This window comes from Brassica napus, chromosome C4 (genome assembly GCF_020379485.1).
Source record: "Brassica napus cultivar Da-Ae chromosome C4, Da-Ae, whole genome shotgun sequence".
Taxonomy (NCBI): Eukaryota; Viridiplantae; Streptophyta; class Magnoliopsida; order Brassicales; family Brassicaceae; genus Brassica; species Brassica napus.
The window spans coordinates 43,638,469-43,657,010 of NC_063447.1; the positions used below are offsets into that span (position 1 = coordinate 43,638,469).

Consider the following 18,542-nt stretch of genomic DNA (forward strand, 5'->3'; position numbering starts at 1 on the left):
AATCGATCCTAATGTAATTTCCAAGCGTTCGGTGGGCCAGACCTTACTTAGTAAAATATAGGGTGAATTAGAGTCATTGTCTCGGCCGTGTTGGTTTGAATCGCGACACGGTCGACTCCCGTGGATACGTGTCTGATCAGGACATATCCAACGTGGGATGCGAGTACCAATACACTTGTTCGAGAAGTCGGGGCGTGCTCGTGTAGGCATCGCTCAAGTGATCATCTGCTTCGGAGATCGATTCCTCGGGGAGGGGGGTTTGTCGTTTTTTTTTATTTCGGCTGGACCCTTTTCTTTTGGGCTGCCTACGTATCCCTTTGCGTGAATCAAGCCATTTGTAGTTCTTGGGTTGCGAGTAAAAGTGGCCTTAGAGGCGCATTTACTCGTTTTTTTTTTTTTTTTTTTTTTTTAGAGAGAACGTGACCGTTGGTCGTTCTTTCGCCGTTTGCAAGAGCGAGTAAAAGTGGCCTTAGTGGCGCATTTACTCGGTACGGCGTTCGTCTCGACTAAGGGTGGAACAGGCGGAGGTGTTTGGAGTTCCAAGCTCTCGGTATTGCTTCGCCTGTTGAAGTCTCGAGGCGGTATACTCCTGGTTTGATGACTTCGACTATCTTGTATGGTCCTTCCCAGTTGGCTCCGAGCTTGCCGGCTTTCCACTCCTTAGTGTTTTTGAAGACCTTTCTTAAGACAAGTTTGCCCATTTCGAGAGGACGCGATTTGACATTTTTGTTGTAGTAGCTCTCGATTTGATACTGGTAGTTCTGGATACGGAGTAATGCTTGGTCGCGCTTTTCCTCGATGTCGTCGAGTGCGTCGAGAAGCATGTCGCGGTTGAGTTTGGCGTTTTGTGGTATTCGCGATCGGCGCAGACTCGTCACATTTACCTCTGCGGGAGCCATTGCCTCGAAGCCGTAGGCCATCGAGAAGGGTGTAATTTTCGCGCTCCGCGAGGAGTTGTTCTGTGGGACCACATGACACCGTCTAGTTCATCTGCCCAGCAACCTTTCTTTAAGTCGAGTCGTTTCTTCAGACCGTCGATGATGGTCTTGTTCGTCGACTCGGCTTGGCCGTTACTTTGCGGGTTTCTCGGGGTCGACATGTTGAGTCGAATTCGCCATCTGTCGCAGAATCCCTTGAAATGATGCGAGATGAATTGTGAAACGTTGTCTGTGATGATCTCGTATGGGAGCCCGTGTCGGCAGATTATGTTCTTCCAGACGAAGTTTTGCACCTCCTTGTCGGTTATGCTGGCATAGGCTTCGGCTTCAACCCACTTGGTGAAGTAATCTGTGAGGACCAGGATGAACTTCTTTTGGCGAGATGCCGGCATTGGACCGATGATGTCCATTCCCCATCGCATGAATGGGTATGGAGCTGTTAGGGTATGAAGGAACTCCGTTGGGCTGTGTATGGTGGAAGCGTGACGCTGGCATTTGTCGCACTTGCGCACGTATGTCTCGCAGTCGGCGTTCATGGTTGGCCGGTAGAATCCGAGATTCTTTACTTTTAATGCGAGAGCTCGTCCGCCCCAGTGATTGCCTGCTGCTCCTTCATGTGTTTCGGCCATGACTAGTCTCGTTTCTTCGCCGGAGATGCATTTGAGTAGCACCTTCGTCGCGGTCCATCGGTGTAGTTCCCCGTCCATGACAATGTAGTGTGCGCTACGTCGCTTCAGTCGTCGCGCGTCCCATTTCTTGGTGGGCAATAAACCTTCAGCGAGGTAATCGATGAGTTCCTTGAGCCAATCTGTTGGCTGATCATCTTGCGAAGGAGGTTCTGCTTCGTCGATGTCCATCGCTTCGCTAATCGCTGCTGCAATCGCAGTCTGCTCTGCCTTCGTGTCGATGCTCGGTTTCTCGATTTTATGGATTGGGATTGTCCTCTTGACTTGATCGTGTAGCTTGCTTCCTAGAGCAGCGAGGGCGTCAGCACAGACATTTTCTCCGCGAGGAACCTTCGTGAGTTCGAAGAACTCGAAGTCTCGTGTGAGGTCTTGGACGAGTTTGAGGTAGGCATCCATCCTTTCGTTGCGGACGTCGTAATCGCCGAGGTACTGGCTTACGACAAGTTGATAGTCGCAGTAAGCGCTGATTCTTTTGGCTTTCACTGCCTTGGCGAGACGGAGCCTTGCGATGAGGGATTCGTACTCAGCTTCGTTGTTTGACGCCGCAAAACCAAAACTGAATGACTGCCGGATGAGTTCTCCTCTTGGTGATTGCAGTTGCACTCCTGCTCCCGACCCTTTACTCGTGGATGAACCGTCGACGTGTAGGATCCAGTTTACACTTGGTAGGATAAGGTCTTGCTCCAGCTCTGGTGTTAACTCGATCAAGAAGTCGGCAAGGACCTGTGACTTTGCTGCTGTGCGATTCTTGTACACGATGTCATGTTCGCTCAGTTCCATCGCCCATTTAGTCAACCGTCCTGACTGGTTAGATTCTGCATAACCGTTCGGAGTGGTTGGTTGGACAGTACTTCAATCGTGTGCGACTGAAAGTAGGGTCGCAGTTTCCTGGCCGAGGTGACGACAGCTAAGGCCATCTTTTCGAGTGTTGGGTATCTCGTCCCCGGCTCGGTCATTCTTTTACTGGTGTAAAAGATTGGTTTATGTTCTCCCCGATCTTCTCGAATGAGCACGCTGCTGACGGCGGAGGATGTGACGGCTATGTAGAGAGACAATGTGTCGCCGGCTTCTGGCTTCGATAGTACTGGGGGGGGGGGGTTGTGAGGTAATGCTTGAGTTGATTGAACGCCTCCTCGCAGTTTTCGTCCCAGACGAACCTCTTATTGCCCCTTAGTAGCTCGTAGAAGGGAAGACACTTATCGGTTGATCGCGAGATGAACCTGTTGAGAGCTGCTATGCGTCCGGTTAGTCGCTGTACTTCGCGGCTGTTCTTTGGGCTTGGAAGGTCGAGGATCGCCGAGATCTGCTTGGGGTTAGCCTCGATTCCTCGTTGAGTGACAATGTAGCTGAGGAATTCTCCCGAAGTGACACCGAAGGTACACTTGGCCGGGTTGAGCTTCATCCCATAGTCGTTCAAGATCTTGAAGCAGTCGCGTAAGTTGTTTAGGTGATCGTCGGCCTTGAGCGATTTGACTAACATATCGTCGATGTACACTTCCATGGTGTTGCCAAGCTGATCAGCGAACATTCGGTTGACGAGTCGCTGATAAGTCGCGCCGGCGTTCTTTAGCCCGAAGGGCATCACCTTGTAGCAGTAGGTCCCTCTGTCGGTGATGAATGTTGTCTTCTCGCGATCGTCGGGATGCATCAAGATCTGGTTGTATCCTGAGAAAGCGTCCATGAAGGTTAGGAGTTCGTTACCAGCAGTTGATTCGACGAGACGATCGATATGAGGGAGTGGGTAACTGTCCTTTGGGCACACCTTGTTGAGGTCCGTGAAGTCAACGCATATGCGCCATTTGCCGTTTTTCTTTTTGACGACAACCGGGTTAGCCAACCATTCGGGGTATCGGACTTCGGTAATGAAACCCGCGTCGAGGAGCCTGTCGACTTCTTCGTTTACGGCTTTAGATCGTTCTGGACCGAGTTTTCGTCGCTTCTGGCGGATGGGTTTGAACGTCGGGTCAACGTGCAGTTCATGGGAGGTAACTGCGGGGCGATCCCCGTCATGTCGGAAGTCTTCCAGGGGAACGTCGAGGCGTTGTCTTTGATGAAAGAGATGATCCTTGAACATATGTCGTCGGGCAGGTAGACGCCAACTCGGATGATTTTCGTCGGGTCGGACTCATCAATTGCGATTTCACGAACTTCCTCCTTTTGGGGGTATATCTTGTGGAGTGGTTTACTGACGGAGTTGACAAGGGAAGCTTGTTGCTGCATCTTTACAGTTGCGATCAGTAGTTCTCTCGCGGCTTGTTGATCTCCCCGAATCGTCTATGTTTTGCCGTCTTTTCCGGGAAACTTGACGCATTGATGATAAGTCGAAGGAACGGCTTTCATGGAATGCAGCCATGGTGTTCCGAGTATGGCATTATAGGGTGCTTTGGCGCGGATGACGGAGAACTTGACGGTGCGGGTTATACCACCTGCGTAGACTGGAAGACGAATTGTCCCGATCATTTGCTCCGAGACTCCGTTGAAGCCGGTGAGCGTGCGAGAGGAAGGCTTCATATCCCTTAAATCAACTCCCATTTTGTCGAGTGTGTCGTGAAAGATGAGATCGACTGAGCTGCCAGTATCAATAAGGACTTTTGCGACTAGTCATTCACCGATGTCAAGGTCGACGAGGAGAGGATCGTTATGTGGCATGTGGACGCCCTTGGTGTCCAGTGCCGAAAAAGTGATCTGGTGATCATTTTCGACTGGAGAAGGCCACTTCTTAGAGGTGGTTGCTTGACGTTTGTAATCTTTGACGGCTCGAACCAAGTCACCGCAAGGTGGTGATCCGCCCATTATGACGCTAATGTGCGGGGCTCGGGTAGCTTGCATTGATTCGAGTTGCTTCCTCAAATCGTCAGTTGTGTTCTCGAATTTAGGAGTTTTTGATTCGAGACGTCGTCGCAGATCGGACCCTTTTGAACGGTTGAGTTGGATTCGCAGGTCGTCGGCCTTCGAATTGAGCTGGTCACGAAGGTCGCCAGTTTGACCGACTCTCCGGGCGTTGCATTTTGAGATGGTCGCACGGAGGTCGGCGGTTCCTGTTTTTTTGCTCGTGGCGCTCTTTCGCTTCAATAGAATGCGCAGGTCTTTATCTGTTGTCGAGGGAGCGAGAGACTGCTTATCCTTGCTGTCCAATTTATCGTGCGGATCTGGTTGCACTGTCGGGACGTCATCATCAGAGGAATCACAAGGGCGAGAGAGTATGACTTCCACTCGTCGCCGGTGACGCGGGTGTTCGTCTTCTGACGAATCGTTGGCGGGGCCGACGTTGTTGACGGGAGTGCGCTCAGGGCTTTCTCTTTCCTCGCTCGGGGCCGTGTTCTTTTGAGACTTCTGTGCCTTCTTCTCCTTGTTCTTACTCCAGCTTTTGGTGTTTTTCGGTGTCGTTGGAGAGGTGGGCATTTGGATTGTCCCATTAGTGATCCCTTCGAAAAACTGCCCGATGAGGACCTTGCATTCCTTCGTGTCATGGGAATCCCTTTTGTGGTAGAGGCACCATTTTTTTGGCTCCTCGGAGTTTGAACTCGCTGGTTCGGATGAGCTTGACTGCTTCGGAGCGGAGTCTCGATCCCAGTGGTTCCAGCCTTTCTCTCGCGTGATGGCTGCTGATTTTGGAGATTCCTCATCACCGACCGAGCTAACGTAGACTCGCTTCTGAGTGGTATTTCCACCGGAGGAGTGCTGGCGGGGCTCGGGGCGGGTGTCGTTTGTTCTGGAGGGTCGCTGTTTCGCTGCTGCTTCTTTTGAGATCCTGACGGAATGTGGAGTCGACGTGCAAGGTGTTCATCAAAGATTCGACGGCGATATGGTCGGGAATATCAATCTTCGAGACAATAGCTTTGAATTTCTCCATGAAGTCGCGTTGACTTTTGTCGCTGGCGTGAGTGAGGTTCCACAAATCTGACACGGTCGCTTCCTGGTTGGTGAACATGATATAATTCTTAAGGAAAACCGTTGAGAGGTCGTGGAAACAGTCGACGGAGTTTTCTCTGAGGCCGGTGAACCAAGTAAGGGCCGGTCCTTCTAGGGTTTCGACGAAGAGTTGGCAAAAGCCGGCGTCTTTGTCTTCGTCGGTCAGGTTTGCGCGTCGCATCACTATGTTAAAAGGCGTGACGTGAGTAGAATGGTCAGAGAGACCTTTGAAGGTTGGAAGACGGAGTTTTTCCATCTTCTGGAGCCGCACGCCGGTAACTTTTTGCGTGAAGGGTGTACGAAGAGATTCGGCGAGTACATGCTCGATTTGGGGCGCGGACGTCGTCACCTGGTGGATCTTCGAATTGATGTCGAGGACCAACTGTTTTAACGCGGCTAGTTCGCTTGCGGTGTGCGCGTTGATGTTGTTACCGGCGCTTTGGTTATCGTTATCCCGCGTAGGTGATACGTCGGTGGTTCGTTCTGTGGCGAACAGGTGTCGATGATACTGCGCCGTTGAAGCTTCGGCGTTTGCAGCGATAGGAGCAAGGATCTTTGCTATCGCCGTGATTTGGTCAACTGCCGCCTTCTGCGCCGCTTCTTGTAGGGCGAGGCGTGCCAGGATAGTTTCCATAGACGCAGGAGGGGGGAGTGGAGTTACTGGTGTAGGCGTAGGTGTCACCTCTGGAGCCGGCGTCACCTCGAGAGCTTCGCGCTCCTCGCCTGAGGAAGAACTGTCGTCGTTGCTAACGACCATTGTACTGATGTTACTTTGCTAGTGGCCCCACGGTGGGCGCCAGCTGTTTGATCTGAAAACGGTAATAAAGAAGATGTGGGTTTAACAAAGACGTCTTATTTATGGTCGGGGCGAACGTTCAGTCGGTTACAAGAGAAACGAAGAGAATGCGACAGAAAGGAAGCCGGTGGCTCGATGAGCTACCGGAAAGGTACAACTAACGGCGAGATGAAACAAAGGTGAAAACCCTAATCTAGCCGCCAAGTGTTAGTCAATGATTTCGGATCCCCCTCTCGTTGTTTCTCCTTTCCCTTATATAGACGTCCTGATGTTTCGTCCTTGACCTAATTTACGCCATCTCGGTGGGCCTCCTTTGCTGGGCCGAGAAGCCCGTAGACGCCCGAGCAACCGCTGAGCCGAACATACTTCAGTCGATGATGATCGACTAAAAGTACTCAAGAGTCAAGCCGAGAGACCTGACTCTTGAGCCGACCGATCGAGCCGTCACTCTACCTAGTCCGGGCCAGGCCTTTCTATTCTTCGGGCCTTGTGGGGTGGTCAAATCCATCCTCTACACGTTCCTTCCTCTATGTTACCTCCGAGCAAAGGCGATGGCTTTTGTGTTCGGAGTGGAGCCTTTTGGTGTCCTCGTTGTTCCGTCTTTGTGGACTCCGGAGATGGAACATAACGGCTCAGATTATTGCTCTTTGGTTCTCGAAGACTTCGAATGGTTTGGCGGTTCTCCGGTTAAGTTGTTGATTGTCATGGTGTTGCTCTTGGTCTATGCTCACATCCCAATGCCTCACGAGTTCATTTGGTCTTGTGTGGTGGTGTAGCTAGTCTTTTCTGTGCAGGTTTAGGGGCTCAATGGTCAGGGAGTAGCGGTGATTCAACCCGGTTCTTGCATTGTCCTTTGCGGATTTGGCGGGTGCTTAGCTTGGTCGCAGGAGGTCCGGGTCGTATAACATGTACCTGTCTGTCCGTGACATCATTGAAGAGGTTGTATAGTTCTTGTTGCGGTGGCTCGCCATAAGGTATGGCTGTTCGTAACTCCCTCTTCAATTGACTGTCTTGCGCTCACTGGAACATGGAGATTATAGGGTTCAAAGAGATCCCGAGACCCAGCTACCTCAGGCGTCTTTCCCGGGAATGCCGACAGCCGAGGAAACAAAGCAAAACCCCACAATTCCCGGTGTTTAGCGCCAACGGTTGAGAAAGAGAATCGGTTATCTAGTGATTTTAGCGGACGCGTCAGTTTAGGTGGTTGATGCGAAGCTGGTTTTATGATATTTGATTCAAGATAAGCTTTTGGTCGAAATCGGGTCTGTAATCAACATTGTATTCATGTTAATCGGGCTCTAAATTTTATTTATAATATTTTTAAAAAAATTTGCACGAGGTGATCTAAGTTCAAACTTGCACGAGAAGAGGACAAATTTACTCAGGATGCTCAAAATTATCCTTCTACTGCGTGCTATGTCGTTCGTTTAGCACGAGTTTTCGGAATTGGCGGCTAGCTCTGTATAGTTTTAATTATTGTTGGCAAAAAAAAACAAGATCATTGTTCTTAAGCACCATCTTGCAATTCCCGGCAAAACAAACGTCTACGGGTAGAAAGAGAGAAAGAAGAGGAGAGAGATAGAGAGAGTTTCAGAGCCCCAACTATAAAAAGAAAAACTTTGCTAGATTTCAGGAGCGTCGTTGTCATCTCGTGTCCCCATTTTTCAGGTAAAACAAAACTCATTTTCTCCAAAAAAAAATAAGTTAAAACATTTTCCGTTTTGTTTCGCCTCACGTCCCTCTTCTCCTTCTTCTTCTTTCTCGGGTTCCCATCTCCCTTCAATTTGGGAACCTGAAAATCGATTCCTCAACCTTCATGATCAATTTTTCAGGTAATAAAAAAAATCCTTTCAACCGCTTTTTCTTGCAACACAAGCTACCTAACCTAACTTTTATTTTTGTCTTCAGAATGGGTCTAAAGCTCTCAAGAGGGCCTGGAAAAGAAAAATCAACTCTTCAACTAACAAGGGTTCACATTCTAACGTACCTAACCACAAGTTATTACCTACGTAACTTGGTGTCCAAGAAACGGAGGCGGTTAATCGCCGGTGGATACGATCTCGACATGTCTTACATATCCGACAAACTGTTGGCTATGTCTTTGCCCGCTGAACGAATGAGAGCAGTTTATAGAAACCCTCTTTGGCAAGTCAAGTCCGTGCTCGATATGCGACACCATGATCATTACAAGGTCAGTAAGACAACTCATCAATCAACACATTAACCATTCATTCCTTAAAGCATTGTTCTTACAATTTTGGTCAGATTTATAATCTATGCATAGAGGAATGTTATGATCCAGAGAACTTCGATGGACGCGTGGAGAGATTCCCATTTGATGACAACCACGTCCCATCTCTTAAAATGATCCAACGTTTCTGCCAAAGTGTTCGTTCTTGGCTCTCACTAGATCCTAAAAACATAGCCGTTGTCCATTGCATGGTATTTGTTCAGGAAAACTGCTTTATCTGACATTTTTTGCACCATCAGATACTAATGTTCATTGTGCAGGCAGGGAAAGGTAGGACAGGGCTAATGGTATCAGCGTACCTTGTGTATGGTGGAATGTCAGCTGAAGAAGCTCTTGAGATGTATGCAAGTAGAAGAACCACTAACAATAATGGAGTAAGTCCTCTACGAATTTTATAACATTTTAAATAAACCGTTCATTAAATCTCTTGATTACTTCCATGACAGGTTTCAATACCTAGCCAGCGTCGTTACGTGAAATACTGGTCACATTTACTTGGTAAGGGAATTGGAAACGGACCTCCAGAGGTTAGATTACCTCAAGAACATAGCAGAGAGTTGCTAAGAATTAGACTTTATGACACAGCCAACGTTGATTCCGTGTTCTTTGTGGTCTCAGAACTTCAGGAGGTAATAATAATTACTTACTGATCCATTGACGACTCGGTTTCTGCTTAATTTATAGTAAATTTTGAGGCGTCACAAACTCTCTTTCTGCTTAACATATACATTTTTATGTGTCACAAAATCTGTTCTTATTAATACATACAGACTGATTTATTGTAGACTCAGTTTCTGGTTGATATATTAATACACCTTGATGCCTCACTTACTCTGTTTCTCTTGATTTATAGGCTCTAGAGTGCGTTGTAGACTCTTTTTCTGCTTGGTATATATATTTTCGATGCAGTGTAGACTCTGTTTCTGCTTGGTATATGGATTCTGATGCATATAATATGCTTCTTATTGATATAAAAAATGATGCATTATATTTATAGGCTCTGTTTCTGCTTAATATATGCATTATAGACTCTGTTTCCGCTTGATATATGCCTTGTAGACTCTGTTTCTGCTTGATATGTACACTTTGATGCAGTGCTGACAGTGTTTCTGACGTTAGGTTCCAAATGAGATGTATAGACCATCTGTAGAACTCGCAAAAGGTTGTTGTAGACAATTCAAGAAAGGCTACTGTAGAAGCTCGAGTCCACGGTACTATATATCCCATATAAACTGTGATTCAGAGGAGGATGAGGTGTTAACAGACGGAGAAGAGCCGCGTCTTGTTGTTCAAATGGATACAGAGAGTTCCATCATCGACGAGAAAACATGTCTTGATTTCTACTTTGACAAACCTGTGAGAGTAAGTCACAAAACATAATATTTTAGGCAATTTATGTTTGGTAAGATGTTTGATTAAGCATATGATTAATGGATAGGTGAGTGGAGACATACGCATCACATTCTACCAGAAAATGATTGGAAGCCGGCTCTTTTATACTTGCTTCAACACTGCTTTTATAACCAATGGCTTGCTTCAGGTGAAGTTTCTCCAAATCCTTTAAAACCATTACTATTCTCATTGACATTGCTTATATCAGTAGCTAGTTTTGCTCCTGCAGTTTTCCATAGGAGAGCTAGATAAAGTTGGTGGTAATGGAAGATCAATATCTGGTCCTGATTTTAGCTTGGAGTTGCTTTTCAGTCCAGCTACTTCCATATCTGGAAAGCTTCTTTCCCGCGACGACCTTTCTCTTTCCTGAGTCCTCTGTTTCCGCTCCTTCAAAAGTTTTGTTTCAGAACATCAGCCACAAAAGAGTTATCATGAATTGGTCAGCTGATCCTGCAAACACTTCAATGGCTTAAAACGGCATATCTCATGTACAAGTGCAGAGGCAACAGCAAGTATCTAAAGGCAAATGGCACAAACAAATCACTTTCTCAACAATCTTTTTGTGGCAATGGACTGCAATTTTGGTAAATGATAGACAATTTTCTCACCATCCAATTTTTTTCAAGAGGATGCTCTGTTTCCAGTTTAAGTTTACTGAGCAAAGTTTTCACTTTATTACAACTTAAAGACTAAACTGTCCTCTCATAGACAAGCTACTTAGGTGGACCAAACACAACTTAGGAAACAGAAAAGAAAAGCATGAGAAGAGGAACTATCACTTTCTAGTCTTGGATCTTGTTCTTTGAAATGACCTCAAAGGATATGCCATTGTCTTCAAGTCGCTGCTGGATATCGGTTGAACCAAACACAATCCCTGGTGTGTAGACTCCTCCCTTAACAAGGCTTTCGCGCTGGCCCAACACTATCAAACCGCATTGCACAAGCGCTATCGGTGTGGTTATGTACCCAATCTCAGGTCCCGAGATTCTCGTGATAATCTCCATGTCAGGCTTTGTCTTTCCTTCCGAGACAAGACTCTCTTCGCTGTAGCCACGACCAATGAACCACATCTTGAACGTAGCGCTCTCCACCTCTTCTTCACTAGGACCTTTCTTCTGGAACCAACCGAGGCTAAAAACAGAAGGGAACTTCAAAAGAAGCCATCTTCCGAAGGAGAACTTGGAAAGCAGACCAAGGGAGACGCCAAGTGTGACGTAACGGAATATACCAAAGAGAGATTTGGATGTTATCTTCACGCCGAAGTGAGACGGCTTGATCGCTGACCAGAAAGCTTCTCTCTTTTGTATCTGATCAGGACTCTCGTTAAGCCCAGGGAGCCCATGTGGCTTCTCCGTTAGAGTTGTGAGTGTTCTACGAACAACTACTGCATCAGCGGAAGGTAGCTTCAAAGCCCAAAGACCAATCTTCTTCTGGTTTTCTAGCGTTGGTCCTTTAGCCGGTGGACCATGAATCTGCAAATACACGAATATTAGTCACTTCAAGAATGTTACATTATGATGTCATATTCATAACTCACAGATGGTCTAGGCTTTCTTCGTCTTGAACGTCTCAGTTCTTTAAGCTTCTCTGCATTGGCAACACCCAGAACCGCTGACTCGTAAGTCCCAAAGTTTCCAGCAATCTTTTTGGTAGACTCCAAGGCGAGGTATGCTTCAATCTGGTTAGGAACCGATGGAGGCTCCCATTGCTTGGAGTTGAAGAGGAGACCCAACTCAGCAGGGATTGAATCGAAACCACAAGCGGAAACGATTAGAGAGCCAGTCTCTTCTGCTCTTTCGTGGTACTTAGCTTCCATCCTCTCCATGAACTCAGGCTCACCACTTATATCCAAATAATCACACCTACAATATAACAAGCAAACCAAACATAACAAGTTTTTAACTATTACTTCTTACTCATAAACACACACAAAGTTCAGCTTTTTAGTTCACACTGTAACTACACACCAGAGAGAGAAAACAGAGGAAAAGACGATTTAATCCTGAGTCCCCGCACAAGCGGCAACAAAGAACCAATGTAACAAGCAAAACCAAACATAACAAGATTTACATATTTGTCATCAAAGTTACAAGCTTTAACCATTACTTAGATTGCATCAACTCCTCATAAGTTTCACTTTTTTTAAAACAGAGAAAAAAAACATGATTTTACCCAGAGTCGGCACAAGCGGCGACGACGGGATCGCCATGGATACGGAACGGTCCGACACAGTTGAGGATGAGTTTGGTCTGAGTACAGAGGCGGCGAAGTGAATCCGGGTCTGACGTATCAGCAGTGAGGATATCGACGGAGGAAGGAGGCGGGTTCGGGCGGGATGCCCAGTCGAGAGACTGGGTTAACCGGGTCGGGTTGCGACCCGCTAAAGCTAGGGACTTTAACGGAGAAGAAGGAGTTTGGAGGAACTTGAGAGCTTCCCGGACGACGTATTTTCCGGTGAATCCGGATGCTCCGAGTATGACGATATCGTAAACCGGGTTGCGGTTTTGGGTTGGGTCCATCGTGTGCTCGGGTACGGATTCAGAGAAACTTTTGGGTTCAAGAGAGATCTTTGGTGGGAGAAAGTCTTCGAGAGATTAGCTCCGTATACCCCAAACCCACCCCACCCCACCCCAATAATTGAATCAATCCACTACTCCTGACTGAAAAAAAAAAAAAAAATTCTCCAAAAAAAAATTCTCCAAAGCTGTCCGAATTAGAAAATAGATAAATTTTTAATTAAATCCAAAAAATTATTAAAAAAACCACGGAACCAACAGAATTTTGCGTATTTACAACCTAACCAGGATCATTTCGCGGACCATCCAGCACCAATCCATAAAATTCAGATCTCTTTCTTCATAACTTTCGACAACTTTGTACGAGTTGGTGTAATTGTAAATCTTGGTGTAACTGTGCAGCGTATAAGACTGCGACTAATATAAACTGTATCAATTACAAAGTTATTCTAAATTGAACTAAGTTGCACTTTTTAATTTGCAAAGTTCAACTAGTTTTGATTGTATCTTTTACATTTGCATTATGTTCTTTTATAGAGACAGTGTTGTTAATAATAAATAAAAATTACTTTATATAGAAAAACTAGAGACATTATATTATATGAAATGCATTTTACATAAACCTCGTAAAAGTAGATAAAAAGTACATGCCATAAGTCATAAACACACAACTAATCTTCAATTGGCCAGTGGCCAGCGGTCAAGTGAATATCCCACTGGCCAAGTGAATATTATTGCATAAGTCCCAAGCTGCACATTGCCAGAAACAACGATTGCATGTCCACCGTGTTCTAGATCCATCTAAGGAGACTACAAACACCGGTTCTATTACTGCAGAGCACCAACAATCATGTGAGATGTTGGGATTTATTCTTTCCAGTAGAGACATAAACACCTCAGGTTTTTCGTAACCCCAAGGGCTTGAGGATAACGAAGTCGTGATCATGTAATTCATCCGATCAACAAATTCACGACTAAAGCTAGGATAGTTGTGAACAAATCCTCTAGCATCAACACTAAACGCTAAGTTCAGCATTCCATCTACATACTTGGCCCACAACAATCCTCTCTCACCAGCAAGACAGATTTTTTCCCTTCTTTCATCAAATAAATGGAGGACGAAGAACTCATACATACCTCGCATGTAGATGGCCTCTAGATTACCGGCTTGGTAGCACCTAAGCCTGAATGTCCTTAAAGCATTAGCCTCATTAATCTAGTCATTCAAGTTAAAGAGATCTGCAAATCGGTAGAAGTATTCTTCTCTGCCAATTTGATTGAACTCGGAGAAAGCAATTCTTGCACTACCGAAGTCCCGAAGATGGCTTGTTGCTACCTTTGAGAGAATTTTATGAAGCATGGAAGGAGGGAGAGAAGCCAAGTTACTGTTCGACATGGAGATATATTTGTTTAATCAAGTAAATGAAGAGATTTTCGTTTTACTTATTTGGAGAAGGTGATAAACCCTTTTATAATGGAGATAATCCTCTAACCGAAATACACGTAGTATGGAAGTTCAACTGACGTGTAGAGAAAAGTATAAATTGAGTATTTATTATCTCACTTAAGGGTGATTTGATAGACGACTCGAGAAGACACGAGTTCAGAAGACATGACTTCTCATTGCGCATGGGTTGGATTTGAAACTTTGAAAAACTCTAAGCGATAAAGATATATAACTGTGTATAAGTAAGTGAAAGTAACTGATTTAGATTATCTAAATTCATGAAACTAAGCACAATTTTAAAAAATTAGATTGTCTCAATATATGAAACTATGTAAAACGTTAAGAAAATGAGATATTTCGTAACTTTATTTCATGTTATTTAATAAATGAAAATGATAATATTTTTTAACTTTATTTCATGTTATTTAATTCTCGATTTACTACCCCAACTATTCTACAAGTTGTAACTCTTTCATTTAAGGGGAGACGGCGCGACGAGACACGAGTTCAGAAGACACGACTTCTCTCTCCTACAGTCGCATCTCTTGGAATTGGAACTGGAACTTTGTATAGTTTTAATTTATTAAGATTTATAACTATGTATAAGTAAGTGAAACTGAGTTATTTATATTGTCTAAATTTATGAAACTAAGAAAAACGTAACAATTTAGATTGTATATATATTTGAAACTATGTAAAACTTAACGAAATTTAGATAGTGTCTTGTTATATTTTGATAGAAATGATCAGTATCCAAAACTTATTATACTTAGTGGATATATTTAATGACAGAAACAAGCAGTATAGGAGATAATAAATGTAAATGTTAGTATTTAGTTTGGGAAAAAACATTTAATTAATGATTCAAGCATCGGTGTGTCCATTTAAGGGTGATTTGATTGATTCCCCGAGAAATCAAGACTTCTCTCACACGCTTTCTGACTGCAACAGTCGCATGACTGGAATTTGAAAATTTGTATAACTTTAATTTATTAAGATTTATCACTATGTATAAAAGTGAAACTGTGTTATTTAGATTTTCTTATGTATCATCACCATGTTTATTCTCACAAAAAAAGATGACATGGCTTTGAGAAATTATGAAATGACATCTCTTAATTATGAGATGTATAATAATTTCATCTAATTATTGTTTTCCGCATATGAAGATGCTAGAAAAGAGAATGATATAGAACCAATAAGACATATTGGTCTAATCTACCCCGCATGCATGTGTCAAATATATGAATAGTATATTTTTAATAATATTTGATTTGAAATTGATATGTTTACAAGTTGTACTAGTTATACTAGTTGTACGATTTTCGGAAAAAAATTATCTTCATCTTTTTGGTCTTGAGGCCAAAAAGCTAGATGCAGAGCCAGAAAATTCTTCGAACATTGTTCTAAAAACGCGAGTCACCGGAAAGATGAAAAATATTGGGTTTGATGTATGATTTTTGTGTTTTTTTTCAAATAATTGTTTTAATCGTGATGAAATAACATAGTTGTACTAGTATTTGAGTTGTACCGTTTGTACATAGTTGTACTAGTTTAATCTTTCCCGCTTGCATCTGTCAAAATACATGTATACATCATCCCTTTTTTTTCAGCGTATGAACGATATTAAAAAGATGATGTTGAACAAATAATACATATTAGTCTAATCTTTCCCGCTTGCATCTGTCAAAATACATGTATAATTAGAACAACTAGAAGTCTAAAACATGTATAATTACAACAATTTTACAATTAATATGATTATATTTAATTTTTGTTTTCAACGTATGAATGATATTTTAGAAAGGGATGATGTATCACCAATGAAAATATTGGTTTAATCTTCATGTATGAGTCAAAATATGTTAATAGTTTATTTATATAATATTTGTTTTGATAATGATTTGTTTTACCATTTGTACTAGCTGTACCAGTTGTATTATATACGGAAGAAAATCATCTTCCCGTTTTTGCTCCCGAAGCCGAATAAGACAACTGCCGAGCGAGAAAATATTGAAGTTTAAGATCTGGAAGAGTATAGTCCAAAAGATAAGCCATCACGAAAATGAAAAAAATGCATAAAAATTAATATTTGGTATCTGGACTACAACAATAATAGTTTACCCGGTTTAACTACAGTAGTACTATTACTAGTTTAATTGTGGCAACACTTGATTTGTGTTTTTCTAGTGCTGATTAGTAGGTTTCTCGCCTCAAAGTTCATTTTCTTGATATAGACATGAAAATATTATAAGAAATAGAGCAATTGTAATCACATACACAAGAAGAACATGGTGAAACTTGCATATTTTGACATAAAATATGATATACATATGTTTGTTGTATCTACAAATTTGATTTCAAATAGTTTTTGATTATTATGTTTGCAAATTAGTACATTTCACTCTGTTTATTATTTAATTCTATTTTATAATTTAAAATTTTTCCTACAAAAAAAACAAATCTTCAAAAATTTATGAAATTTTTAAAAAATTATGAAATTTATAATCCCAATACCATCAGTTTCTTTTTAATATCTAAATTTTTTATAAATATTATTTAGTTTTACGTTTTGTATTTACGTACCTAAAAAAAATTTCTCTTAATTTTATCGACTTTGATTCAATGTATTTCAACCAAAAGAAATAGATAACAGGTTAAACTACACAAAAATATTTAGGAATAGTACAACTGCTTGATTTAATATTCAACCATAATGTTTAAAACATGATATACGTTTAAAACGTGATGCACAATATAAAATGAAATAACATAGTTGTATCAGTATTCGAGTTGTACCGGTTTGTACATAGTTCTACTAGTTTTTGAGTTGTACCAGTTTGTACATAGTTATATTTTGACAGTGAAATCGAAAAAATTAGTTGTACGACATAGAATTTGAACTTACCTCAGTTGTACCACTTTTTTATGTGTACATGTCTTTGCCCCAATAAAATGAAATCATAAATTTTGTTAAAATACATTTCATGTATGTTTTCCAAAAATTATGTGGACAAAGAAGTTAACAAACCTTAAAAGTATAAGGTAGATCATGCAAACTTATGTGATTGTGTTAGATTTGCAAAAAGAAAAAAAAAACCCATGAAATATCATAAGAAACTTTTATAAATACTTTACAATTTAGCCACTTTATTGATTTTTTTCATATGACATACTCGAAGGAATATTTAAATTCCAGAACCTGAATAGTTGTACTAGTTATATCAGTATCACTAGTCTGGTAAATAAGAAATAGTTGTACCATTTATACTAGTCGAACATATATTGTGTGATATATGGTTTTTCCATGATGAATGATGAAGCACTGGATATATTGACATTTAATATGTCAAAGTCCGTTGATCTATTCAATAATACTTAGAACAATAATGTTCATCAATTTCTCCACGCTTAATGATGGCAACAATTGCATGCACACAAGTTTTGAGAACCTGCATAGTTGTACTAGTTTTTGAGTTGTACCAATTTGTTTAACTATAATTAACTAAAACCATCTTCTTTTCTTTTGGTCAAACTGTGCGACATTTATATATATAAATTATGCATCTCTCTCACTACGCTAACCTAGCCGCACCACTTTGGTCAAGGGTGACTAGATTGGTTTTGTTGTTGTACTTCTCTTCCTTCCTCTCTTTCTTCTTGATCACATTTTTTCTTTTCTTTTGTTTCTCCTTTTGTCTTCTTCTTACATAATTATAATATGTTAGTACATGGAGGAAGAGACGACTTGGAGCTGCCGCATCTTATCACCACGGTCACTGTTCTTCAGTACCGGAGAGACATGCCATCAAACCGGACTGGAGTTGTCATACATCACCGTAGGAGGAGTCGTGCCATCGGAAGCCATCATTGATGCTCTCGCTGGTGATATACAATGAAGAGAAGTTTTGACGGTAACCGTTGGAGCCTCGGAGGAGTTGTGCCATCTGAAGTCATCATTAATGCTCTCCTTTGTGATATGATATACAATGAAGTCGAACAGTTTTAACGTGGAGAGAAGTACACAAACCGGAGCTTTCACTGCCGACCACCAACATGCCCCACCGGACATGCATCTCATGCCACTGGAGAAGTAGTTACATTACTGGAGCCAATGGTCGAATATTCGATAACCGTTAAGGAATAAAAAAACACATCAATGGAGATAGTCAAAGTGAATGATTAGAAGATGAGAGGAAGAAACCATGATTGACAGTTTACAAAAACAAAAAAAACGATAGTTGATGAGGAAGAAGAATGAGTGGACCCAAGTGTTTGTTGATTGGTTGGTTGGAGAAGTAAAAGACAAAAAAATTATTAAGGGTATAAGTATAAATTCACCTGAAGTGGTCGATAAAGATTAAAATAAGAGGTAAGACCATGATTATAGAGATTTCTTAAGAGGAGTTTTTAAATTAAAGAGAAATTTAATTAAATCAAACAAAATTAAAAAGTTGTTACCGATCCTTGTGAAAGGATTTTGGGTATCGATCACTAAAAGGGTTTTTTAACTACGTGTCAACAAATCAGAGGAAAGGCATTTATTTTTCTCTTTTCTTTTTTCTTTTCTTTTTTTTCTTGTGTTCTCGGCCTCGCTTGTGTTC

General features: G+C 42.3%; 2 protein-coding genes across 2 annotated transcripts; one reads left to right on the top strand and one right to left on the bottom strand.

Annotated features, from left to right (window-relative positions):
• The first annotated feature begins 8,002 nt into the window (after window positions 1–8,002).
• On the top strand, window positions 8,003–10,720 carry LOC106426539 (phosphatidylinositol 3,4,5-trisphosphate 3-phosphatase and protein-tyrosine-phosphatase PTEN1-like). Its single transcript, XM_022696321.2, has 8 exons — window positions 8,003–8,164; window positions 8,241–8,523; window positions 8,598–8,774; window positions 8,844–8,957; window positions 9,030–9,212; window positions 9,703–9,945; window positions 10,022–10,123; window positions 10,205–10,720. The coding sequence occupies exons 2-8, from the start codon at window positions 8,242–8,244 to the stop codon at window positions 10,343–10,345; spliced, it is 1,242 nt and encodes a 413-aa protein (XP_022552042.1). The 5' UTR covers window positions 8,003–8,164; window position 8,241; the 3' UTR covers window positions 10,346–10,720.
• LOC106426566 (probable mitochondrial saccharopine dehydrogenase-like oxidoreductase At5g39410) lies at window positions 10,555–12,680 on the bottom strand. The gene is made up of 3 exons (XM_013867276.3): window positions 12,148–12,680; window positions 11,513–11,837; window positions 10,555–11,447 (listed from the first exon to the last, which is right to left on the bottom strand). Exons 1-3 carry the CDS (start codon window positions 12,492–12,494, stop codon window positions 10,758–10,760), a joined length of 1,362 nt encoding a protein of 453 aa, XP_013722730.2. The 5' UTR covers window positions 12,495–12,680; the 3' UTR covers window positions 10,555–10,757.
• Window positions 12,681–18,542: the final 5,862 nt, after the last annotated feature.